Consider the following 27,615-nt stretch of genomic DNA (forward strand, 5'->3'; position numbering starts at 1 on the left):
CCCGGTCGGCGGCCGCAACATCGCTTTGGTACGGCCATGAGGTGGCGCATGTAGCTCCGTCGAAAACATGTTACCGCTCTCCTAAGTGCAATTTAAGGCGTTAAGAAAGTTGCACATACGAGAAAGTAGCTATTAATATGATTGGAAACGTGTCATATAAACCGCCATTTGCACCGCTTACGCAAGCGATAATCGAAAATATCCGCCGCCGAGTTAAGCCTAACCTCTCTAGCGCGCATCTCCCCGCCCACTGCCTTGCGCGTGTCGCGTCCTGCTCAACCCGAGGCAGAGATTACTAGCGCTAGCACTGTATGCCTCACGTCTACGGCCGCTTTTTGGGTTGCGGGCGAGAGCAGTATGTAGGAGCTTTAGCAAAAACTGTCGCCGACGTGGAACCGCTGGTACTACGGCAGCTCGGCTTTTCTGTATAGATAAGCGACTAGTATGATGTGCAAACGCAAATATCCATCTGACAGGCACATCCACGGAGGAAAGGAAGCTTAGGAGAGGCCACGGAGAGGCCCTGGTGGTCGCCGGCGCGTTGGGGGATCTTTGGAGGAAATCATGTTTTTTTTTTCAAGCTCATATGAGGTTACTGGAAACACCGTCGTAGCAACGGCGGCGAAGCCCGACCCACCGAGATGCGACGTCACTGCGTGTCCCAGCCGATAGCCAATAAACGGCAAGCACAGACGAAGCCGATGACTGTGGGGCGAGAGAAGGTGGACCAGGTAGCGCGCGCGCGAAATTCAAGTAAAAAAAGCAGGCCTAAAATGTCGGTGTAGGTTCACTAAACCTGGCGTGGTCACATCCTTCGTGTAAGCGAGTAGCTGGTGAGCGCAGGGGCGCCTCGGTAACGTCACGATTTCGCTCGGTTTTCTCCGCTCAAATTCTCTCTCGTGTAAATATCGTTTTATCAGGCACTTTAGTCATCCTCGTAAGTCTGAATCATGGGGGAAACAGAGAAGAGCGTTAGTCGCCTTAGGTGAAAATGATGGTAGAGACAAATCTCCTGAGATGGCATTAACCGTGGACAACCGATCTTCTAATAGGATAAGCTCGGTGGCAAGCACACTTATCCCCGGAGAATATTGGGGGCATTTTAAAAGTGCGCGCTCTGATGTCTGTGCAACAACAACACTATACTGGCCAACACAACACGGCAACCAGTTGAGCAGAATCTGTGTGCGTCAAAATAAACTCTGCATCAAAAAACAGGATGGTCGATTTGTTGACAAATGATATTTTATGACTTCATTTTTACAGTAGCATGGCTGCGTACGGACCATGTGGTGGCACAAGCAGCCCTTACGTATGTCACTTTTCGTACTCCGCTTATGGTGCCTGGCGAGACATTTGGCTTGGCCTGTTCCTTATCCCGACTATGATGTCCTCGGCTGTGAGGGCACCTAGTCCCCGCTTAATTTTCAGGGGAACCTGTTGAGGACAAATTGAGCAACCAGGTCAGTGCATCGTCCGTGGAAAACCAAGGACATTTAAAACGATCGTCAACCTTTCAGCGTCTTTCAATTCTACAATTCTTTTTATTTCATGCTCGTTCACAGTGATGGTCTGTACTGGAAGAAAAATTCCCATTGCCAGGTTTAGAATTTGCCTATTTTTAGCATTTCCCCCATGTTTCCCCCAAATTTCCCAGGATTCGCTTTTTGCTGCTGATAGATCTTTACGTAGATTCCTGTTCTGTTTTGGGCAGAGTTAATTGTTTTGGGCGTTAGCTAGTGCCATCTATGTCTACTGTACGTATTCTTTGGGATGCGGAAGCCGTTCAGAGAATCAGGGTTTCAGCGTGAACTAAATTCAACTACGTCTGCCGCTCAGCAGCATACATTTCACGTTTTGCACCCGATAGCATACTTACTTTGCATGCTAAAGATGTAAGTTGAAACTGCCCGCACGAAATCAATAGACATTGTTGGTTAATTAAGGTTATTAATTAGCTCAGCGGTGAGACTGCGGGCGCCATCTCTTGTTGACAGCAGGCGGACTAAGGCGCATCCGAAATGCATTTTGTATGTTGTAAAGGAATACATTAGGACCAGCTTCAACCTCTCAGTCGGCACCGCTTCACACTTTACTAGCTCTTTCTCAATCACTGCAATCACAAAATTCCCTTTTTCCCTTTTGTACAAAATTACAGCAAAAAATTCCCCGAAAAAGAGTACCCGCACGGCACATCACTGCTCGTTCACGTCAGGTATGAAGGGGAGTGAAACACGCATGCTTTTGACATTTGCAGCGCCGATTAACATAACGACGCCAACGACGATCATTTCTACCTACAAACAGCTCCCACTGCTGTACAATTGAGTTTTACGTCACTATTTCGTATTTTATCCCCGCCGCCCATAGTATTTGGGTCCTGAATGGCTACTATACAACAAGACAATAAATACAGCTGCGTAAATTTATGGCTCATCTGGGGCGTACAGGTTAATAAAAGTTCGGCCCCTTACCTCGTATAAAAGTAACAAAAACAAGAAATCAAGCTCGGAAGCATTAAACCGCCTAGAGGTGCACAAAGCTGCTGCAAAACAATGGGGCCCATTGTGAAAACAAGGACTCAAAGTTAATATTCCGCTCGCCTTCGTCTTTTCCGTGCGCACGAACTGGACGCTGTGAACCGAGTGCAGCAGGCAGAGCTTGACCGCTTGGAGTGCCAGTCGCATCCCGATGCAGTTCCTTGGTCCGGCGCCGAAAGGAAGGTACGTGTACGGCCGGATGGCGTCCACGTTTTCGTCACTGAATCTGCGGCCATCAAAATTGAAGTGTGAGATTCATGTGTAACAGGCAAATACTCCGCTCCGGCTGTCCTCCGCTGTCTCTGTCGTTGCGCTGTCCTTCACAGCCCCCCCCCCCTCCCGATCCCCTCTCTGTCCTCCACCTTTCCTTTCTCACGTGTCAGTTGCTTTCCTATCTGCCTCCTTCTTGCTCTACTCCCCTTCTCTTCCCTTCCCTTCCCCTCCAACCTCTAGCTTCTATTCTTCCCTTCCCCCTACGCTCTTACCGCCGCTTCCGTTCCTCTCCTGATCTCTTCTTCCATCTCTTCCCTCCCCTCATATGCTTTTTCCTCCTCCAGCTCTCCTTTCAACGGCTCATTCTCTTTCTCCTAACTCATCAAATCCGCCCCCAGCTTACATTATTCCTCTACTACTTCGGACTCCTCCACCTCCATTTCATCCTGCCTCTCCACGACCCAACCCAATCGGTTACTTTTTTTCCGTCTCTCCTGTCCCCTCTTTTCTCTTCGTTATATCCCACCCTTTCTCTTCATCTTCCCCTCTGTTAATGTCATCTTATCCCATTCCTCCCCCAGCCCTAACACCATCACCATACTTTCCCCTCCTTCCTCCTTTCCTTTACATTCCCTTCTACTTCTATTGCAGTCCGCCCCCCCCCCCCCCTTCGCTTCACCATGCACGGCTCTTCTCCTTATTCCTCTCCGGCTATATTTTTTCCCACCTCTGTCTCTTCTCCCCCATACATTACCCTCACTCTCTTTATCTCCCTTTCCCTAAACCTCTTTGTCCCTTTTCCACTCCTTCATTCACTTGTCACCCACCCACCGATTCCCAGTGCCTCAGCAACCCACTAGTGAGCATGTCACCAGTCAATCATTCGATTACCTCAGTCACGATTTAATCCGCGGATGACTCCGCTTCTACCCACGGATTCAAACCTTAAAAGGTGATGACATAATCTGCAAGCATGTGCTCTTCAAATAAGTTATTGTTACTTAGTGCATCTGCCTCATGCAGCTTCTTCTAAAGACGACTTTCTTGGGCTACTTACAACATACAAATTTTGGCCTGTCTCTACGTTCCTCGATTCAGCCTTCCTGCCAAAGTTAAAAGAACACTTGAACAAGAGGTTCATACGGGCAAAACCATTCAAAACCATTAAATCTGGTGCAATACTTTATACTTGTCCATGTTGTTGAGCAAAAAAAGTACTATTTGGCATAATTGAGTCACACCATGATTACATAAGTGGTACTTGCAAAGTTATTTTAAATAAAAAATGGCTACTTGATTTTTTCGATAGCAAATAAAAAAGACGCTTCTGCAGCAAGATTTTAACCAAAAAATACAAAAACGGCTAGCGCTAAAACCTAGACCTTGTGGCGGCATTCCAACAGTAAAGAAAGGTTCCAATAGATGACGCGTGAGCTGTGGAACGCGGGAAAGTTGAATTGGCCTGAGCAAACCTTCACCGTGTTTAACGCGGGAAGAGCGAGACGGGAGGGGAAGATCGTGAGAGGTGGGTGGGGAAAAGAATAGAAGCATTTAAGTGGGAAGGGTGGCAGAAGACGTACTGCCGTCTTTCGACGACATTTGCAGCGAAAGGAGCAGATACGCGGCTATTTTTTAACACGAAAGTGTTTTATCCCCGGATACACGAAGATTTCGCTGACGTCATATCCGTCACGGAAGTGACGCCGGTACAACGAAGCAAGCGGCCTGTAAAGGGTGCACCCCTGCATACAAGGTCTTCCTGCGGGGAAGCAACCTTTAGTACTAAAGAGCACGTTATACTTAGGGTTGTTCGTTGCAAGGCTTTATATTTTAACACGAACGTGTTTTATGCCGCCTTACCCCAAAATTTCATTGACGTCATATCCATCACAGAAACGACGCCAGTAAACCTTTGCCAAAGTGTCCCGCCAGCAGGACGTCGCTCAGCTTCAGATTCCGCTGCACATTTCACTTTCGTGTTTTGCTGACTCCTATGACAGAGGAATCAACCAAAGTTTTTTGCTTGTTCTACGTCGGGTGTCGTGCGCCAATTGCAAGCATGACGTACAGGTGCAACAAAAAGTAAACGGAGCAGAATTTCATGAAATTAGAGTAATTTCTATTGTATGCGGCTGCCAGCATAGAGTATGTGCGGGCGGATTTTGTTTTAGAATGACTCTCTTTAAAATTCACTTCGAGGTTGCTGGCTAGCCACATGGAGGATAAATTCGCTCAAAATCTTCAACCCGTGCTCCATTTACGTTTTTTTTCTGTCACGTGTACCTACGAGCCGAAACTGTTTTAAGAAGCGTTTATGCAGAGATGCTGCTTAACCGGTATTCATTATTTGTATGCATTGTGGTTATCCTAGTTCAGTGTTTATGAACGTGTCCAAAGTGTCATCTGTGCTCGCTGTCAATAACTACAGAAGAAAAAAAACTTAATTGCTGGTTTTAAGAACACGCGTGGCAAGAAATCTGAATTAGGTAACAACTAAAATTATATCATCTTCTAGCCTTCAAAGTGCAATAGCACTGGATCATTTCTTACTGGCAATCAAAGGCAGTGGAGAGGTACACATCCATACTGAAGCAACAAAACCAATGCATATGACATGCGAAATTCAGTTCTGGGTTTTTGCTAACTTCAATAGCTCATAGGTTTGTGAACGGCAACTGTTATTATTCTTTGCAGCTTGGAGCACACAGATTCCTACATTCAATGTATCTGCATGTTAATACAGAATTAGCACACACGCTGAATCAATGCATACAATTTTCTCAGAAAACGACATCACACCCTTTTATTTTTACTTCCACGGAACTTAAAAGCAGCCAACAAACAAGAGGTGCCCCTAAAGTGAGCAAATCACCCAATAGACCAAAATACCTATGAAGAAACGAGCCTTCGTGCTCTGAGGTACAATTCGCAGCTTCGGACAAAACGCGAAACACAAGCTACACCACCGACTATTGCAAAGCGCACACCCTCTTTAGATGTACTTACCTATCGGGATTGAAATTCTGGGGCTCAGGGAAGAACTCGGGGTCTCGATGCATCGCGTAGACCGGGATGACAACTGCGCAGTCTTTCGGAACTTTGATTCCGGTGTCCCCGAGGACATAGTCGTCGTACGCCGACCGGTCCAGTCTGAAGAGGGGAGGACAAACAACACAAGATGAGACACAGCCGCGCACTGCGGGAAGTACCCAACAAGCCGAAACAAGCACATATGTCGGCGTGCGAGCGCGCATGTGTGTACTACAGCGCTTGCGTATGTCGGCATAAAGGGTACACAAGCATACACCCACCAAGAGACAAACAGACAGACGTACATACATACCTGTTTTTAGGGTTATCTGGAGAAGTAAAAAAATATATGAATGGCTCCGCTATAATGGAACCACAAATAGAAAATCTCCGGCGCACCACACTAGCACTCATACCTCGGTGTGGTTCAAACCTCCCTGGTGACTTAACTCGCCGAGAGGAGGTTGCGCTGTGGAGACTGCGCCTTGGGGTGGCCTTTACGCCGCCCGTGACTGCCTGCTGGCCATCGAAATACCTTTGCCCATACGGATCCACCTGCACATTCTGCGACTCTGCCATACAGAACGTGAATGTGCACCACCTGCTAGGGACCTGCCCGGGATTGCACCAAGTTCGCCTGCGGCACCTTCGTGCAACCGGTCTCCATCCTGGCCGCCCTCCTGACCTACAACGCTGGGTGCATGGACCTTCCACCGAGAACTCCTGAACTTCATACACGAAACTAACTTGGTCGTGTTTCTGTAAATGTGTTATCTATTATGCCACAGGGCAAACTTTCGAATAAAAAAAGTGTGCCTAAAGACACATTCGCAGTTTGGAACCCCTCCCCCGCGGCCTCGCCGAGCGGCTCTTTCTATTGCATTGCTGGGGAGTCTCGATAATGGACGGTAAATTAAAAAAAAAAATTCTCCAAAGCAGATAAATAGTGCCGGCACTTCCGTTATATATAAAATGTATGTGCACTTGAACTTATATATAAAGGAGCTATTAATAAACAAAGCCCACCTTAGTTAGGTTTCCTTTTGGTACAAGTTATTTCTATTAACATATACTGTGTACGGCCCCACTAGGCAGGTAATTCATAATAGAATCACAACATGCTTCTTCTTCGCTGCCGGCGAAGTGCAGATTCTTTGTTGTTTAATGCGGGAAATTTGCGAAACAATTCGCGAGGAAACAATTTGCGAGCTTTGGATTTGAAAAACGAACTCTGTTTTGTCTTTTAAGATACAGAGTACAAACTAGAAGGATCAACGTATTGGCACCTATATTGGTACATATGTTATACTGGCACTATACTGGTACTGGAATCGGAGTCGTACAGCGGCGATAATGCCACCAATTTTCGTTCAAAAGGCGAACAACAGGTCTATGTCCTGAGCACGGTGTAAGAATATTCTTACACAGTGGTCCTGAGTCGCGATGCCTATGGTCAGTTGTTGTTCCCTTTCAACTAGCATTTCTCGCGGCAAATCTAATGAGCCCATTGAACCGCCTCAATATCCATTCTTTAACCGGCATGGCCATGTTTGACACCTTTACAGGTCGCGTAAATCAGTGAATTCCACGTATCACAGCTGGTAATTCCAACGAAACCTATCCATTCGTTGTAACCACAACATTTCGCCATTCTGTATCCCAGTAACAGGGCGGTGACTCTCCCACTGCTAGCGTGAAATACCCACAATTGCGCTGCGTTGGAATGTACCCGAGTCAGTACTACTGTGCCAATATATTTATGTCAGCATAGTTTTGCTAGTATTCGGCAGTATGCCATCAGTATATCAATGCACACAATGAAAATGTCCCCAAGTTCTAATTCCTCAGAAGGGCTGGTATGAACGGCGCAATGGAATGGCGACGTAACGCGCTAATTTGGACATAATGTATGCGTGACGGTAACACCAAATAAAGGGAGAAGGCGATGGACTTGCTCGCGCCGCGGACTTTTCATTCCTCTTCTTTGTTTTTTTCGCACTACTTTTTATTATGGATGCCGTTCACCTACCATACAGATAGTAGTTCTTGTGAGTGTAGATAATACTTATCTTTGTCTGTGTTCTAGGCTTTCGCCTTTCTCTGCTTACCGTGTCGCTGGTGGATACAAGCGCAGTGTCTCTGCTGTCACGCAATGCAAGTACTTGAGCTTGGAAATGGCGTCGAGACTTGGCTCCGGCCCCTGCGAGGATAAGTAGTAAATGTATCATTCTAACTCGGCGTACGCAAGCTTAGAAAATCTGCTTTCGCTGCACATAGCTGTAAAACTGCGTTCATTAGTTCGCTTGCTTTTTTAATCCTAAAAAAAAAAACTGGTTCTTGAAACTGGCTCAAGAAAAGGTGGTGCTGTGTTAGGCTTTACAAGACAATGCGGTAAAATATTTCGCCTTTCTTAAAAATTTGCACGTAATACGCGTCACACTGTGTGAACCAATATCTTCTTTTAGCAATTGTGTCAAACTATGCACTAAACATCGCAGTCTCTAGTAAAACAGTTTTTCAATTATTTGCGTGCACCTCGCGGCAAACTACTTACGCCAGCTTCTAGAGTTTCTGAATGCATACCATTGCTCGGCCCCCATGAAGACACTAAACGCTCATTAATTTGTATCTTGAAATGAAAGCTGGAAAGGAGTTCCTTTTTAATGCTTATGCAACGGCTATCGAATTAAAGCTTTGCATATTTTAAGGTGTAGGTTAATAAAGCTTGCTTTTATATTTCCCTTCACCTTCAATTGTATCCTGACAAAAATTAAACCTTCCTCAAATCTTGGCCCAGGCCGCAATTGAGGGGTATCTTCTAGGAGAGTTAGGCCTAATTTGTTGTCGCGGAGAGCGGTGAAGCCCCGTACGTGTTTCGTCGCTCCCTCCCTTTTTCCCAAATGCGTACACAAACGTACGCACACGAGTTAAAATGGAAGGCACTCACGTGCACTGCCACGAACTCGTCCACTTCTGCCCTCAGCTTTTCTTGCACGTCGGGGTGGAGGGCAAGAAGGTAGGCGGCGAAGGCTATAGTCGACGATGTGGTCTCTTGTCCGGCAATGAAGAACAGCACGCATTGCGCCATCGCTTCCACCTCGGCCAGCCCTGCGATGCAGAAACACTGTGGCGGGCATCTCTACTCGTAAATTTTAAGATTTATTCGGTACAATCTAGGAATGGCAAGAAAAAACGCATAGAGAACTTTATAGCATTCCGTATAAATATTCTCCACTAGGCACTGATGGGAGAAATCAGCGTGCGTCAATGGGAAACATTTTGTTGTTACTACTGTCTGCGTCTTTCTATTTGGCTTGACGTTAATTGAATGTCTGCTGGCGGAATAGTTAATTATATTTAGGTAGATACTATTGTTTTTTGCGTTGTTCCTCCGCGTACATACGCTTTGTGGATTGTGTTGACTCCGACTTTCCCTCCACATCGATGCCGAACAGCTTGCTTTCTGGGCCAGCAGAGTTTTCAGCGGTGGAAGCCAGACTGCCGTCTTGAGCGTCCATCATCAGCTGCAGAAAATCTTCCTGCCGCTGAAGCAAAAAAGAACGCGCACAGGCATCAAGTGAAATTACATTTTGTTGTGCTATTCATTCGAGCGCCGTTGTCCGGAAACCAGCGACGCTAATACTCTATAATGCTAATCCTACCTGAGTAGGTTAGTTCTTCATTGTCATAGACGTTTCAGTCAACGTTAAGTGCTCCTAAGAACACGGCAGTGATCTGTCAGATGTTTTAAAATAAATTTTGTTCTTCGTTCACAAGCTTATCAAATACGGGGGCTGTGTATGCAGAAAACACTCTTCGGAACGCGGCTGTTTAAAGATTTTGGAACAGAATCAAAGCAGTATTGCCCAAATGTCTCGCCACTTCAGTTCCAACGAGGGAGGAAAGCTGAACTACCTTTCGCGAATATTTTGACCGCTTTCGCCTCTAAAAATGTCTGCCCAATTGTTTATTTAAGAAACAAAATGTTTTATAACCAATTCCTTTTACATTGTTTTTGAATGTCCTTACCGAAAATGCAAAAAATATAGTATAGAACAATGACTGGGGGATCATTAGGAATGCATGATCACCTATTCCCTCTCCCTCGCGACCACAAGTCCCAGCCAGATGCGCACGTTTTTATTCGGCTGTAGAAGCCCGCTACATGGCGTTTCTCGCACGCCCCTCGCATGCCGGTCCAGTAGTGGTTTACGTTACATCTGTCCCAGTGGTCATGTTTGCTTGCTTTTGCAGCGGCATTGGCTGCCTGCTTCTCCTTTTGCCGCCCACCTGTAAAGGCATTTCGTCGCCGTCGTTCCCATTCCATCCTGTCTTGCCGCTTACTGTGCCCTGCGCTGGCGTCACACTCCATTTTACAACGCGTACAAGCGGGGATGGGGCATTGATGGCATGTATACTGACCTGTCCGTTCTGTCGTCTGTCGGCGATGATGCGCTGGCACACTTTCTTGAAGTACTCGAAGACGCTGCCTCGTCTCACCAATCGAAAATACTTCATCAGGCCAGGGAAGAGCACTGGGAGAACGTATACGTTGAAAGTACCGGATGAAGCAAAGCATGAGAATGTGTTTCACATCTGGAGACGAGATATGATGCTGACGGCATAATACGCACGTAAATGCACGCACGGACACACGCACACGCACGTTCCATGTTGCCAGTCGCCACTGAGGCCATACCAGGAGGGCAGGACTATATGCGGATACCGAGAACTTAACATGCTGGTGATGTATATGTATAACGGGAATTAAGCTAAAAGGTAAACTGAATTTACGCGATAAACTACAAGAAAAATTACAAACACAACAAAAATCACCAGAAATATAGAGAATTGTCTACTAATGCGTAGGATTCTTATGCCGCTTGCCGAGAGTGTGAGTTCTTTGCATCCAAATATGGCTATGGGTAGCAAAAAACGTTGAATGTGTTATTCGTTTTAAGCTCTCTTTTGTTTATTTTCGCCAATATGTAAATTTATATCATTAAAGCAATGAAGGGCCTTTACTTCGCTAATTTTGTATTCTTTTTCCGAAGATGCAAGGCGTACTGCAGAGTTGGTCTGTTTACGGTATTTTTTATTTGCATTTCCTACGTTTTTTCGCCATCTGAGTGCCTGTGGGGGAGATGTATAAGATGCATATTTTTGGTTTTTTCAGATGTGGTTTGATGAAATTTTAGTGCTTTTCGTTTTTATTTTTTGGTTTTTCATAATTCTGCCCCACCAATTATCTCCATTTACGTTATTATAACGAATAAAGGTGGAACTTCCGTTAAATCTGCATATTTGTGAAAATGCAGGGCTTTGCACGTTTCGCAATTACACCATTTTTTATTTCGTATTATTAACATTCCTTTGCGGACTTTTTCCGTTTATTCTTCGGTTTTTGCGGGAGATGCATAAGATGCATATTTTTGATTTCGTCAACTCATTCTCGTGAAAGATTTTATTTTATTTTCTTCTTATTTTTTGGTTTTTCAAAATTCTGTCGGCCAATTACCTTCATTTGCGCTGTTATAAAAAAGAAATGTGGAACTTTCACCGAATATGCATTTTTGTGGAAATGCAGGGCGTTAGACGGTCCCGGCTGTGGGTGTACTCAGCAGAGAATGCTCCGCATTAGAAATCTAACTAAATCACTAAGGTGTATCTAATCCAGCATCCCCACGCGATTGTCTAAAAAAAGTAAAGAACAAGAAAAAACAAATGACCTCGGTGGACGTGTGCCTTCAGTGCCACTAAGAAAACCTAATTAAATTTGGCGAAACAAAGAAGCGGCGTGAAAATACTTACGCATTAGTCGACGGTTCTCGAAATTTCTGTAGCTTTTCACTTTCCTCAATTTTCCTCACTAAACACGTGCTTTCTAAAACCATACTTAACAAGTTAAGTTTACAATCTTCGACAAATAATCATCGCTAAGTTACGTTTTACGTGGCAATTAATAGCTTCTTGGCTCAAAAACATACCTGAGAAGGTGGCATTCATATAGCTTTTTTTTCTAATGTAGTGGCTAGTATAGAGAAATGCCCGTGTATATAAGGCTGCTGCGCTGCCCAGGGGGCGCTCTACAACCGATCCAGGTAGCACTAAGCTGCGGGCGGCGGTCCCATAGAATCCCGCGTTGACAGAAGGAAAAGGAGCTCGATACTCCCGATTGTTTTGCGACATGGTCTCCAGCCCATCCCCGATGCGTCCCATCTCTTCCTGTGATCAACTTGGCATCAGGAAAAAAAAAAAAAAACCTTGCCGCGCTAAATACGTTTACAACTTCGATGAAAGTGCTGGGAGGGCGACTATACGTTTTGGCACTCGCAGGTTCACCGATTGATGGTCGTATGAAGTGGAATTTGAAGTGAGCGCTTCTTGTTTAAAATAATGCATTTGGTGAAAATGACTTTGCAACAGCCGATTAAAAAAATGCAACGCAATCGGCCATGACCGTCCGCAAAAGTCAGCGAGTCCGGCGGACCGCAGGGTCGTCTGCTGCAGTGCGCCGCGCTTTTGCGCACCTGCTCACTTACGCGTGCTCTTTCGTTAAAAAAATTGCCCCCACCTCCCCGAAGGGAATCATGAGGAAGTGCGAATGCATTTCTTGCGCCGAGAGTACACGGCGTAGTAATTCTGCCATCGCCTTGAGAGGCGCAGTACCGGCGAGGGGGAGCTGTCAGGCGAGGGGAGAGGCGCGCGCCGAGGGTGAGTGCAAACCTAACGGGGGGAGAGGCGCGCCAGCTGCAGAGCATGTGACGTCACGGCGAGAGGAGAGGGGGAGCAGACGCAAAGGCGCCAGCGCGCGGTCACGTGGGAGTGTGACGTCACGGCGCGAGGAGCGGTGCGGGAGACGGCGCGGGCGCGCGCAGCCACGGCGCGGGAGGCGGAGCGCGCGCGGGTCACGTGGGGTGTGACGTCGCTGCGCCGTTGCTACAGACGCTCCTCTCCGCTCCTCGCGCCGTTGCTAGGGGAGAGGAGGAGGAGCAATGCGGACGGCGGAAGGTTCGGGGTCGCTTATAAAGTGCATCGCACTTAAAACACTGCTGGTTTGCGTCGCCGCTACGAATACGTGGTGCAGGGTTAGCTTGCCTTTTTATTGCGTGGCTCAGCGACCAAATGCAGCGAGCGTCATAAGCGTGAAACCTGTTTTGTGATTCCGAAAGTATAGTTGCCGTAAAGCAAAGCGGTCGGTCGAAGTGCCGTCTGTTCCTTTGTTGGCACCCACTTTATTTAATTGCGCTCTTACATCATATAATTCCAATTCGCACTCATAGACTAGAATAGGGGTCGGCAACGTTTTGGGGTGTAGGGCCGAGTTGCATGAAGCCGACATGGCGGAGGGCTGGACGGCAAAATCGGGTGGGAGGTTGAGGGGGCTTTGAAGGCAAAGAAAATATTCAGAGAATTGCCCATAATATTTGAAAATAATTGACAATAATCTGGCTAAGTGTGAAGGTGCGGGACAATGCAACTGGAAGCGACCAATTCTCCGTTCTTGTCTCACCGTAAAACCCCATTTGAGATCAAAACTGGCGTGTCGGCGTTCAGATTGTTAGTGACAGGGTGAGGGGTGGGGGTTTTGACTAAGTACTGGGGGCCGTATAATACAGCCCCGTGGGGCACATTTCGCCCGTGGGCTGTAGGTTCCGACCCCTGCACAAGAAGATAACGAAAACAGTCATTTATGATTGTGTGTAAGTATTTCGGCCGCACACCGTCCATGCGGTTGCGTTGTGTAATGGAATATAGAAGTACACATAGAAGTACACACATGGAATATAGAAGTTCACATCTCTGCAGGCAGCGGACGTGCAATTTGGTACTTGTTTCGCGTCCTTTAATTGCGTTTAGTTTGTTTGACGCTATTGCCCCACCTACTCACTGGTATGTACCCTGCCGTTCGTAAATTGTGCGGCGTAAAATGTTGAGCAAGAATAATTTAATCTGCGAGAATACCAAATAAAATTTTCCCTCGTTTTCAAGGCGGTGCCAGGCCAGCAGTGTCAGCTCAGTCGGCTGCGCCCACCGTGGCTGCGCCTCTCGCGTCCGCTGGCATGCTCCCTCTGAAGCAACGTCTTGCACTTACCTCAGACTATAGCAGAGCAGCGTTCTGTGTTTATGCTACTTGTGAACTTTCCTTTGTCGACCGTACGCAAGAAGAAAGAACGATAATTATCGATACTAAGTTAGACCACCGGACCTGGCGGTACTGACCCACGTCGCGACAATCGCCCTGTTCGCCGAGTTCACCCTCTTCGCCGGGTTCGCCATCGAGCCCGGCAAAGCAGCGTCAACAGGCAGGCACGGGACACTTGCCCCCCCCCCCCCACCAAAAAAAAAAAAAAATGAAGAAGCCGCTCAAAAGAAAGCCGATATATCGGCTTGTTGTACCGGATATTATTTTGTTTAGCCTCTTCAACTGCTTTAGGAATATTTTATTCACTATGCAGTCATATAAACGCACCACAACGCGATTAAATTAAGTGCTACCAAATTTCGCTCTGGCTTGTAATTGAAAACACGTGGATTGCGGCGCGGGTCGTCGGCTTTTGCACTACCCAGACGCGGCGGGCACGAGGGAGCGCTGCGTGTCGCCAAAACTCCAGTGCATAAGCCCTATATGTAAGGTTGTCTGGCGTAAGATAAAACCAAATTTTACTGATTTTTGTCCACCGAACATGTTTCTGGCCAAATAGGGTAAAACACGGTCTTTCTGCCAGTTCAGACACCACTCTCCCCCCCACCTCCCCCCCTCCTCCCCCCCCCCCCCCCCCCCACACACACACACTCTGTTTTACGAATCAAGGAGTTTGCGGAGCACATGCTCACCTCGTGTCAGCGGAGCTAGATACTGTTCTCTTCAGAGCGCAGTAAATTGATCCTTCGCCGCTATGTTCCAGGGGAAGTACTGAACCCGCACTTCCGGTATGCAGGTTTGCTTCGGAAACTCCGAATATTCCATCGAACAATTCCCAACAGGTGCTCGCTGTTCGGTCTCTGTGCTCTAGAGGCAATGATCTTTGGTTCTGGAGCTGACAGCCTGGAGTTGGAACCCCTTCAGTCCTAAGCATTTTGTGTTCAGTGTTGAGATTTTACTTTTACGAAAGAAAGCTAGTTCGGAGAAATTCTCCACATTTTTTGTGTATATCAGGCTTGTTTGGAATCCTTTAGGTAACTCGAAAAGTTGGGCTCCGGTTATCACCACGTTTAATTAAACTTCTGAACTGGGCAGGAGACGCTGGTTCTGTACTCTTCGGGAACGTAATTGAGCACCAGTTACTAAGGTGTGCATCTCTTGTCGTGCCTATCTGTAAGCTGGTACGCGAGTATTCTTCATGTGCCAACGTTCATGATCCCAAGGCGCTGAGGGCATTGTACTTGTTTGTCGATTCGGCCGGTACTTTTCAACGTCCGGGATGATTGCCGTTATCGTCCCTGCAACCCTCGTAACCCCGGACCTGCCCGTTGCAGAACAATACACAGGGCCGCCGTACCGGACCGCTTCTAAAGTTGCTGGGACAATAGCATTGTTTTCCAATCATACGCAACTGAAAACTACGGCGAGTGCGAGAGTCCCACCAACAGAAGCGTAATGCAATGTATATAAAATCAATGAATTAGGGTTTCACCCAAGCAGGGTTCGAACCAGTGACTTAGTGATTACTCGCTCAGTAACGGTCGACTGTAGCAACTAAAAAAATCAGCGTAAGGAAATGAAGAAGCTGATCAAGCAAATGCATTAGTTATAATGCTCTTTTACGTCAAACTCATAAATATAATTCCAGTTATACAAAACAATTGCAGGTATTTTTTTATGCACGTGTGGTCTTTTTGGAGGCGTTACTGCATTTCACGCTCTCCTGGCACAATATTCTTGCCGTTAGATCGTGAGGGCTGCTGGTGGGCTCGTTTTTGTTTTTGTTTTTGTTTTCCGGGTGCCGCGGCCGTTCTTCGGAAGGTGGCGAACAATGAAAACGACCGTGTGTCAGACTTTCGGCGCACGTTAAAGATGATAGTAGGTATTTAAGTAAAGGCGCTCGCCTTGTTGTAGCTCGCTCGCTGGACCCAAGTAGAGCCCCACGGCGTTCCGTCGTAGCCGTTGTCGTCGCGGCGTAACCCACAGGCTTCGAAAGTCAAGCGGTTTATACAGTCATAAGCGTTCGATACTTGTGAACCTCTGGCGCTTGTCATACATCTCCCCGTTGTTTAGCACAAAGAAAACTGCAGGTAAATTTGAGGCAAAATATACGTAATTAACCGGCAGCGCCCGCGTTCATTTGGTTCAGAACGCTCGTAGGGTTGCTTTTAACGATAGTAAGCAAAAAAAAAAAAAAAAAAGAGTGGCAGTGCAAGGTCTGCACGTGCCGGAGGAAAAGCAAGCACAGAAAGAACAGAACTCCCGCTGGCGTAGTTTCAGGCAGGGGGCGCGAGCACTGCGAAGGCGGGAAATTTGATTTGCATTGGGTGGTAGCAGTGGGCGGATAACGGCGCTACTGCTCATTATGGCGAATCACTGCTCTGCACTTCCGACAGCTTTCACATTAAGTGAAACGGCTCTAATTGTTTTCTCTTCGGCACGGGCAGCCGCATGACTCACCTGCGATGATCATTCTAAGCGATATTTTTGACGAGAAGGCGCTCCTGGCCTGTGTCACAAATTCGTTTGTGGCGTCCGTGTGCGAGTCGAGCTTGGTCCCGAAAGCGCATCGCGCGATCATGTCCAAGGAGTAGTGGCCGTAGAACCTGCATTACGAATGCGTGTAATCCATAAAGTTACCACCAGGGGTACAGGGAAATAACTTTACGGTAAGCGGCAAGGAGCACGCCTGAAGCAGAAAACACTAAAACAAACAGGTGCGTTGGAACTTACACATCACAACATGGTAAAGCTCAGTATTTTTAACTTGGGATGACAAAAGAATGAGATAATATACATCCGATTTTGTGTGTTCTTCTTTCGCCTTCCCTCGTCAAGAATACCGTGTTTTACACTTTGGGAAATGGAGAATTAACTCACTCAAACATTCTAATTAAATGTGAAATTGGGCGACTTTTCCTTTCGTTTGGTGATTTTTGTTTTTGTTTGTTTTTATAGACCAGGATTTGTAATGTTATGACGATGGAATGTCTAAAATTCCTCGACTGCGCATTAAGACAATACACTTATCGCGTTGCATACTCGGCGAAGAATGCACCAAAGAAGGAAAAAGAAAAGAAACTCATCCATGGCCAAAAGCCTCCCATACATTTATTTTACATAAATATGCGCACACGGTTAAAGAAAAAAAAACGCATAAGTAAGCAGCCCAAACTTTTCATATCAGTATTCACAATTTCTGACAACACAAATAGAATAACATAGTACTGCGAGAAGATGAATGAGGCGGCGATACAATTTTCATGCTTCTGGCATTTTTCGCGTTAATAAGCAACAGTTTCACCCGTGAGGAGAGCGTTCCCATGCACGCTGCTGTAACACACCGACAGAGGTTGTTGCTAGATTTGGTGTCCCTTGATAAGCGTCGATTTTTTTTTGTTTTCGCACTTGTTATTTGTAGACACAAGTTTTGATAATATTGCACTTTACAGGTCACCACTTTGGTCTCGACGTACGGACATGTTATAGGCACCAACAATTTGTACACAGGGCAACGGCCGTGAAGAACAACATTAACTGAAACCGCGTGAATCGCTTCGGAGCGGTTCTTATCACAGCCGGTGCCAATGTGTTCGCGCTCACTGCTTCATGTCCACGTCCCGCTCCTCTTCTGCGGCAGCCTTTAGATGCTTGCATGTTATCCTCGCGCAATCTTGAATCAAAGCATTCATCTGCAAATATTGTACGAAATGCATTCGTGATTTGTGGCGTCAAAAATAGTGCGGGATAAGGTGCGAGTTACAGCCGTCTACAGGCTCAGCTAGAGAAACGCTTCACCCCGTTATCGGCTACTGGTTTTGTGTAAGGTAATTTAATCGCGACAGCTGAATTACTTTCCAGTTTAATATGGTCTTTAAGTCCCCCACATTCGTTAGAACAGTTTTTGTCGGTAACTTTTGAGATATTCTACGCTAAAGTCAAATGTGATGCTGCAGCTAAGCCTGTGGACGACTGTACGTACGGTTTTCACGCTTTTGGCACTTTGAGGCAAAGGTATTGCCGACTTAATGCTGACTGTATTGGAGCGTTTGTGCCTTTTTTTCTATTCCGCGTGCGTAGCCGACATAGCCATATGACTGACTGACTGAGTGGCTGACTAACTTACTTATCACGCCAAGCAAACCGGTATAGACAGGTGAAATTTGGAATTTATAGGCTTCCTGTTGGGAAGAAATGTATTGACATACACTGCAAAAGTTTCGTAATGTGGGTAGGAGTCACGTATTATGGGCCAGCCCTAAAACTATTTTTAGGTGTTTTAACTGGACATTCCCATTCAAGTGATACGGCTACACGCAACCAGAGGGCTTACTACAATACCACGCCGCCATGGTTCTTGGCAGTGGATCACGGCGGTGGCCGCCAACCTCACAAACAAGATTTTGTGACGCCATAGAAATGTCGCCGGAAAGTGGCTGGGGAGTTGCCACTGCTTCCGAAGTTTTTCTTAACATGTCAGTTACTTATATCAACTTTGCGATAAAATTGGTACCATCGTTATCGGTTGTTCACTTCTATTTTGTTTTCATGAACCCTCGCTTCACACAGTCCTAGCGTTAAACGTTGCCAGGTTCACTTTTCAGTGGCGGCCTGTCAGGACTCGGATTCTTGGCACCCATGTTATATCGCTCACCTGACACCGCCAAAGTCACGTGCTTTAGAGCCGTTTAGAGCCCTGCATTCGGTATTAGGCTGATTAGTGATGTTTTGGCAGGTTACTACTCCACCGTGGCCAGACCTTGTTCTGAAGAGGGAGTGCTGTTTGTGTCCCAGAGAGCCTTCCTATGGCTGCGCCCATCTAGTGTACGCTATATCTGGCACACGAGTGGCTGTTTGTAAGCGGATTAGGTTGCAATCCAAACTTGGCGATGTTATAACGACCCTCTGAATACCTGGAGGGGTTGGAGAATGGGGTCTTTTGGAGAATGGACCAACTGCAGTACGAAGCCTCTCCTAAAGATATCTAGTCTGAGCCCACCGCTTGCTCCCGAATTTTCATGAAGTCCTTGACCGACCGACCCCTATGGTGTTTACGGTTTATTGGCAGCCACTCCGTTAAACAGATGGCCCACCTGTTGTCCCTCATGCGCACGACGTGATCCGCCCATGCCCATTTTCTTTGCTTAATTTGATCTATAATGTCTTCCACACGAGTCTGTTCCTTTACCACGCAGCGCTCTTCTCATTCCTAAGCGTGACTCCTCGCATTCTTGCTTCCATAAAAAAACCGCGATTACCAGCGATTACTGCTGCTAATCTGGAAATCTCCGGACTCATCGAGAACATAAAATGTAAGGCGAGGGCGGTAGTTCAGTAACAGACAATATATCATACACAGATCCTCAACAGACACGGCAAATCTGACCGGAGTGCTATTAACAATATGCCGCTGTGAACACGTGCCGTCAACGCGGGATCCCGCACCATTAGAGAGGCAGATAGCAACACAAGACTGCTCAAGCACCGCCCTCCGCATCGTAGAGCATTCCTAGTGATCTTTAGTCCTCGTGGGTAAGGTTCTACCCGGCACACGTGCTTTGGAGTATAGTTACTCCCGCCCGCGTAATACTACTGCTCGGTAATAAAAACGTTGCTCCCAGTGATAGAACAAGCACGGCGGAAAATAAAAACCTAAAAAAAATAAATTAGAAATACATTATCAACGTTACTCGAATGTCGCATCTAACCTCTAGTGCAGATTAGTGCTGCATAGGGGCGACATGAAATGGCCTTTTCTGGTACATTAGTCGACTGTAACCCCAATTTACTCGAAAGAAACGATTGCGACAACTATTTTCTGCCCATGATGACTCAATGGGGCAGAAACTTGGCGCATTACTAAGCGCCTTGACGGGAAACCTAAGTGAGCCCAACGCGCAATGAAGGGAAGGAGGCTACTAGTAACGCTAAGGGACAAGACACGAGTCTCGTACATCAGGTATGAATTCGAGTGGAAGATATCATAGCTCAAATTGCGAAAGAGGAGTGGTCTTTTGCTAGCTAGGCACGTAACGCAGAGATCTGAGAACCGGTGGGCAACCAGGACAACATGATTGCTAGTACTTGGAGACGATGCTATAGAAGTAGGGGAAGACAATTTACCCGACGGAGGGATATAATTAGAAAATTTGAGTGCATCGCAAGACAGGCGTGGCTCCAGGGATATGGCAGAGGCCTCCGTCCAGCAGCGGACCCGAAGGGCCTGATAATGATCATGACGAATACAGGCACGTATAAGCTCCTTGCGTAACGTGCACGGCTGCTCAGACCAACAATACTCAGAATTTTTATGGTTGAGATGGACATATTGTGTGAATATAGCAACCTTTTTCAGCTTGACTGAGCACAATCAAGATATTTTCATATTGGTTTACAGCATCAACACCCCTTATTTACAATGCCTTCAGCTCCACATGACCTGGTACCAGAAAAGGCAACGGTTGAACATCCCCCCCCCCCCCCAAAAAAAAAAAACGGAAAAGAAAACATGCTCAGTGGTTTCTCAGGGTCACAAACCTTCCTCAGCTTCCCCGTTGAGAATGCCGGGCTCGCGGCTGGACGCACCCTCCTCCAGATCTCCACGGGCGCCAGCACCATCATGTTGTCAAGAATGGGATCCCCAGTGCGCCGCATCTTAGAACGTGGTTATCGAAACATCAGGAAGTGCAACAATACACTTCAAGCCACACAGCAAGATGTCGGCTAAATGGTCTTTTGCCGCATTCGTTTGCTTCAGCAGCGTGTGAAACTTTTTTCTTGTGTATACGTGTCTGTAGAGCCACCAAAATTAATGATGGTGCAGGAAAACATTAGTAATTACTAGAATTTCACTGAATTATGTTTCAGCAAAAATATTCAGCGGCTTCCTTCCTGCTTTCTATTTTGTCGCGAGGGTGCTGCTGCGTCAAAATTACCGTAATAGCTTTTTACCACCGCTCCTTTTTTGTCTCTTTGGAGACAGAAATCATATTTTTATTATTATTTTTATGATTCCTCAGGTGCATGATACACGTTACGTACTTTCGGCACCAGCTCAGACATGACTGTGCGAGCTGCAGAATTTATCCTTGGATAATTATGCATGTCTTCTATTGGCTGCTTTGTACTGCAGCGTTCTTCTTTGAAGAACAGGCCTACGAAAGACATTATTGTACAAAAATTGTTCAGGTTCATTTCACTTGTTTGTTCGCAAATATTTTTGTATTAAAATTCTAAAGGTTGGAACAGTCGAATGATTTCTTTTTTCAACTAAAACACCAAGGAGCCCTTTGCAGTCAGCTTGTCGAACGAACACCCCGTTTATTACTTTATTGAATGTCTTGACTTCTCTTCCTGTTAATTTAGCGCTTTTGCTATCACAAAGACTACCATTACTTTGAAATAAATATAGAAATAAACAAATACGTCAACATGGCTGCCATTTTCAATAAACATATTCAGCCACCGAGATCGGTTTCTCTCATTCATCGTGACCCCCAGATTCCTGTAGCGCACGGTGCACCATGGTAAGGGAGCAAATTCCAATCCGTGCCTAAGTGTTCTCCCGCAAAGGAGAAGTACAAATAAACCATAGCTCAGAACTAACACAACATTTCTAAGAAAAGCGTCCGTGTGGGCTTTGCTTTCCCGTGATTGAGTGAGCGCAATTTTCAAAAGTGATCATTTGCAACTACCCAAGCTATCCGCGCTCCGTTCCGATTTAGCGTGTAACAAACTATACAGTGCTTGCCAATTAAAATTCGAAATGTCTGTTTCTGACATCTTTGTGGTTGAGTCTTCTTGCGGTTTGTCATCGCATTTATTTGGCGAATGTCTCAAAAGTGGGTTGTGCAACTGCGCAATGCATAACGTCAGGCTTGCGTTGCGTAACGCCAAAGTTCAGACAGAACTATGGAGTCAGATCGTATGCTCGGCATCATCATTCCCTGAGTTCTCATTTCTGGCTGCACGGATTGGTCAGTAAAATGCGTTTTGGTAAAGCTGAATCACACGATTTCCATAGACTGTAGGACATCATATCGCCCCGAAGCTTCCTTAATTAATAAGTTAATGCAATCAAGCTATGCCCATTCACTCAATATATAGTTATTTGTATCCGATGCCTTCGTAGTGTACAGTTCGGACCACTTGATGACATTATTTCATCCCATAGTCAAATTGCACGTACCCTTCTATTCGGAAGAAGGTGGAAGTCCTTTACAAGAACTTGCTTCACCAAGTCCGGTTCGGCTACTACCAACGTTGGCTTTCCTCCTTCGTAGATGCTGCGTTGGTAAGGGATGAGAAAAGGTTGAGTGCATGCCGAACTTCTTCTGGTGGTTTACCAGTGGACCACTTGGAGGAAGAGCCTCAGCTTTAGCCATTATCGAAACAATTCTGCACAGTACTGCAATATCAGTTTGCAGCTCCAAAATACGGAAATATTTACTGTAGCATATATTTATGCTATTGTAAATGCTTAGTATATATAAATGCTAAATATATACACATATTTAAATGTTCATAAATTTAAATGCAATTAATATATATTTTAGTACTAAATATATGTACATAAATATTTTGTATTTACTTATAGTATATATTTATAGTGTATATACGTAGGACAACGAATTGTGGATCTGCACACTATCTAGCTACCTACAGACTATTTTTTTAAATGAGTCACATTGATTAAGATAGAGCTAGAACGGCATGGTTGCTCAACTTGTAAGCCAATAAGGTTGATTGCTCCGGACCTGGGTGGGGAAAATGAGTTTTTCGAAGTTTACGAAGATAAAGAAAACACGTGCGCACTCACGCATGCACCCAATGGCATGATCTCTAGAACAGTTCACAGACACTCCTTCAGAACTCACAACAGGTTTTGTTCCCCGAACAACCCTCTCACGTCTGTATCAAAGCTAAGAAAGTCTCTGAACCGACGGTGCTCCGCTCACGCTGCACAAAATTAGCGGTCATGCTAGCGGAGGGCCGCATGGGACTATGGACATCCATTTTACTGTTAGAACCGTTGCACAAGCCTACATAATTGTACCCCTATTGTTGTCTTTCATGCAAGAGCTCTCAAATATGTTGGCACGCACAAAAAAGATTAGAATAGTTAAGGTTACAGAAAAAAACTGAGTCTGTCACCGTGTCACGTGATAAAAAATGCTTCAGGGTCTGATGTACCGCGTGTTCGTGGACAGGATAAGCGCGTTTATCTACACTTATATGCCAACAAGGCGTATCAGGAGCTGAAGAAAGCAGCGAGGACCAGCAAAAGACAGGACGCAAGCACAATGTAGCAGTAAAGAAGATCCTGATGAATATCCCCAGGAGAAGCCGTAGGGCTTTCGCATTCAAAGAACGTAAGTCCAAGGAACATGCAGTCAAAATACAAGTTTGCTTTATTCGAAAGATTTCGTGTTTTATAGTGCCCCTACAGCTTATCCGGCAGCAAACGATGCCGTGTTCACTGAGAAATTAATCAATTTAGGTTAAAATTTTCATTCTCCCGCCAAATCGTGTTTTTTCGTGACGTCTGCCATGAAGTCACAAAGGCGGGTATTGAAACGAACTTGCAGTGCGTCATTGAGCTCTCGGCCTTGCTTACCGTCAGTCTTCCCAGATGGCGCTGCCATAGTCCGCCGCGGGCTGTTGTCCACCTTTGCTTTGTTTTTGACCGTATTTGCACCTGGCTTGTTTTGGTTACGGCAGAAGGTAATCGTTTCGTGAAACATACGGTATGCTCGACAAACAGGCTCACGTAAGACAACATCGCCTACACCAATCGGCCAGCGTTGTGTAAGACAACTCCAAAGCAGCTGACTGCTGTGCGCCTGAAACGAGCATAGTGCGCGCAGTACCAACAGGAGTGCGCATCGGTACTGCTATGTTTACGTGTATTTCCGTAACTGCTGTAAAATGAATATGCGCACTTAAGCGCAAATAGCTCGTTCGGCAAGCTCATAAGAGCTGCCTAATTTGCATTTGCGTTTGCCGGCCTCAGCCAACCGCACAGCTGGGCATATGGCATCAAACTTTCTGTTGCGGGAAATGAGCTAGTGGGTCGTTGCATTGCATGGCCATTCCCTTTTTCCCTAATTATATAGCTTATTTGAGCGAAGCGTGCGTTCAAAGTGGTGTCAGTGTGGTCCTAGCGAGGCAATCTTTCCAATGAACCAAACTTGTGTTTTATCTGCGCGGCCCCTTTATGCTCCCCGAACAATGTCGGGACTAATTTTCATCAGAAAACCAACAAAGACCTTCCTTTAAAGACCAACAGTGAGAATAGTAAGGAGCAGGCGCTTACCCGAATAGCCGTCCCATCTTCTGGTACCTTTCTTGGTCAGTCAAGCATATCGGCTGAAAATAGAGATTATCTGGTATACGGATTTCTGAAGTCACATCTGGTAGCTAGTGTCATCGCACGTTTGTTAGACTATTTCCCTCTTGCACTCAATGCCTCACCTTAGCCTCGAAAGTTATATCTGAAATGTATTTAAGACATTTATATACAAAATAAAAAAAAATATTTTCAGGCCTTTGTTAATAAATTCACGGGCATCCTTTACGTAAATGCCCACACGTGACAGCACTTCCCCATGTTTCTGCATTTTCTCCCTTTTTTAACAAGGTATTCTTCCCTCGTAGCTTTTCTATTCTGTGAAATAGTAATCCTTGAAATCAGCAAAAGGGTGATTTTTTCTGTCTTATTAATGCTCACGGAAGCGCATTTTCTGCATTAAAAAAATGACTGATCCGGCATAGCAATCGGGTGTGTATCGACCCTTCCCAGTATGACAGCAAAATTGATGAAGTTTACGCCGGGTGAAGGCATCGTTACCTCGCACCGATAAGCGCTTTTACCTTTGAGAGAAGCCTTAGTGCTTGTCCGAATACGAGGGAGAACTTCTCATGCGCGATGTTTTGCTCCTTCCAGAAATTCCGGTTCCTGGCAGCGTACCTATTGAAGCAGCAACGAAATCAGGAAAAATGAAACAAACACGAAAAAAAGCTTTCCGATCACGACAGCAACCGCACTGCAAAATACGGACGGCGTCGCCTCAAACGGCTGACTTGGTTAGGCATTGCCCGTGGAGCAGTCTCATTTCAGGTAAACTGGCGGGATACTTTTAATTGTTGGCGAGAATAAGGGAAATAATTATACGGTAAGCCTTCGCTATAAGCTTAATCGATTGGTTCCAGGTATTTAACGGCGCTAACTGCGGTGAGAAGAGAGTAAAATATACCCGTTTTAACGAAGTATCGTTCGTAACGAAACCAATTTTCTGTCCCGAAGACCTTTCTGTAAAGAGAGTGTACGATATAATGAAATTGGCGACCTTAGAAAAGCCACTCCAACTTGTGCCGTCAGTTCCCACCAGCATGGCATGGCAGTCATCTTACAGGAAGCTTTTCTTAAACTGTTTTACTCTCCCGGCTGCAAGTAAAAAATATGCGCATAATTTGACATACGTTTGAAGTGTTTTTAACACAATAAGCGTTGCACTAAATTGATGTCTGCTTTCGGCGTAAGCTACAAAGATTGAAGCGTAAGCGATTCAGTTCTGAAGCGTTGCTGTAAAGATCATTCCAGTCAGAATGGCATGCGCTCCGCACCTATAGCATTTATTTGGACTTTACGTTCGGTTCCGGCGACCACTGTCAAGAATCCGCCGACGACACACGCATGTTTGAACCTTTCACTGCCTCTTCGTCTCTAATATTGCCGTTCTGTCGTCTCCCCTTGTCTTCCACATTTTTTTGTGCGAGGGTGTAAGCGGGTTATTGTCTCTTTTCAGTGTCTCATCGGTTTCAGAACCCACTAGCTACGCGCATCAACCACGGCTCCACTGCGCTGAGAAGTGCTCACTTCATGAGCAATGACGTCATTGAGAGAACGAACAAGAAGAATGATGGCAAACTTTGCGGGGAAGCTTTTTGTAGTGGGCTATTATGAATTATCGCACACATATGCATGCTAACAGAATATAGAGAGGGACACAGAGGGAGAGTAAACTTAATTTTTCCCGAAGAGTTTATCGACATTGAAGTCGTCTTGGTGTGATCCTCAGTTAGGACTGATGTATTTTTTCCTGTGCATCAGTCCGAATCAATCTTAGGGACGATCTCGTCTGCCGCCACAACATGCGTCTGGCTTGGCCTCGGGAGGTTTCCGTTTCCTCAGGGCCGTCGTTTCCGTCGTTTTTGTCCTCAACACACATTTGTCCCCAAATCCAGTTCCCAGACTTCGACTAATTTCTACTGGCTAACTCCGTTTACCTGTTAGAAACTGCATCACCAATCGCTGATCGACCGTGCGCGGATCCGCTGTCCCACTAGCCATGTTATCATTGTATCCAACACATACCAGTCATGCGAGGACAAAGAACTCTCGTACTGTAATGCTTCCTTACTGCAGTAAGTACACCGCGATAGCCCTCCTCGACCGCTCACCTTCGTATAATGTAGCAAAACATGTTTCACTTCATCACGCTTGGTAAATGAAGAGGCCTCAATTAGTTGTTCTGCTTCAAGGTAAATCGAGAAATGTAATCAAAACTGTCGGCTATTTGCGATATATGCCTTGTTCCTACGAATAATACTTAAAAGTATGACAAGCAAAGCTGTCTGTAGGGAGGTTTCACCTACAACAAACCACATTTTTTTACAAACTGCACATGCATTTGAAGTGCACGACAAGCAGGCCAAATTGCTTTTAACGTGGTTACTTGAGAAATTTACTTTCTCGTGGTATTGTACAAAAATGAAAAAATAGTATACGACAAAATCGTTGCGCATTGCTTACATGTAGAGGAGGATGCATGCCGTTACCACAAGAATGACCACATCTGCTAGGCCCAGCAGGAACAACATCTTGCGCCGTAATCGTCAACACAAAGGCAGTCCGTGCAGGTCTGAGCCTAAAGCTGTATTCCGTATTGATGAGGCGAAGTGAAGGCTTCAAGTGGGCAAGGGAAATGGCAGTTCACGTCGAGCTGACGCGAACTCCGTCCGAAACGAATGCGATGGGGAAGACACACTGCTGATATAGAAACCTGCTGTCGAAACGAATCTTCGTAAGCGAGCGTGATACCGAACGGATAAGCGGACACTCCCTTTCCCTGTTTGCTTCATCTTCAATAATAGACAAAGGTCCTTCGTGCTACGTATCCAACGTTATCTCCCACCTTCTAAAGGCCTCTTGACGTCAGCCGTCCTTCCCTGTCCGTGCGCCTCCCGTACAGCCCTTCACCAAACAGGTGTGAGTCAGAGCTCGCCACTGTGGTCAGTCTCTCATATGTTTCTCCAGGAAGACGATGCACAACTTTTCATCATATTCTAGCATCAAACAAATGCTTGGCCAGAGGGAAATTTTAATGAATGAATAAAATCTTTGATGTCAACAAAAGGTGCTGTTGTTAGGGCACCCTCCCGGTGGAGGGGATCCCTAGTCCAGAATCCCCTGGCTGAGACTGGCTGCGCGGACTCTTTGACCAGGTCAAGGTGGAACGTAGGGTTCTTGCTGGTCGACCACGCCGCCAACTCAGGTACCAACGGGACCACGTACCAAGTTTGTTTTATTCGAAAGATTTGATGTTTTGTAGGGCCCTCAGCGCTTGCCTGGCGGTAAACGATGTCTTATTCACTCAGAAAATAAACAATTATGCAAAATTTCAA

General features: G+C 45.9%; 1 protein-coding gene across 1 annotated transcript; it reads right to left on the reverse strand.

Annotated features, from left to right (window-relative positions):
• Positions 1 to 1,227: 1,227 nt before the first annotated feature.
• LOC144179176 (cytochrome P450 3A24-like) lies at positions 1,228 to 26,981 on the reverse strand. The gene is made up of 14 exons (XM_077707425.1): positions 26,744 to 26,981; positions 24,802 to 24,898; positions 24,245 to 24,297; positions 22,118 to 22,214; positions 20,467 to 20,583; positions 17,533 to 17,621; positions 16,390 to 16,535; positions 10,206 to 10,318; positions 9,187 to 9,328; positions 8,731 to 8,891; positions 7,892 to 7,983; positions 5,760 to 5,903; positions 2,604 to 2,766; positions 1,228 to 1,437 (listed from the first exon to the last, which is right to left on the reverse strand). Exons 1-14 carry the CDS (start codon positions 26,809 to 26,811, stop codon positions 1,336 to 1,338), a joined length of 1,584 nt encoding a protein of 527 aa, XP_077563551.1. The 5' UTR covers positions 26,812 to 26,981; the 3' UTR covers positions 1,228 to 1,335.
• Positions 26,982 to 27,615: the final 634 nt, after the last annotated feature.

Source organism: Haemaphysalis longicornis, unplaced genomic scaffold, assembly GCF_048455015.1.
Source record: "Haemaphysalis longicornis isolate Haplotype H1 unplaced genomic scaffold, Haemaphysalis longicornis Haplotype H1 scaffold_4, whole genome shotgun sequence".
Classification (NCBI taxonomy): Eukaryota; Metazoa; Arthropoda; class Arachnida; order Ixodida; family Ixodidae; genus Haemaphysalis; species Haemaphysalis longicornis.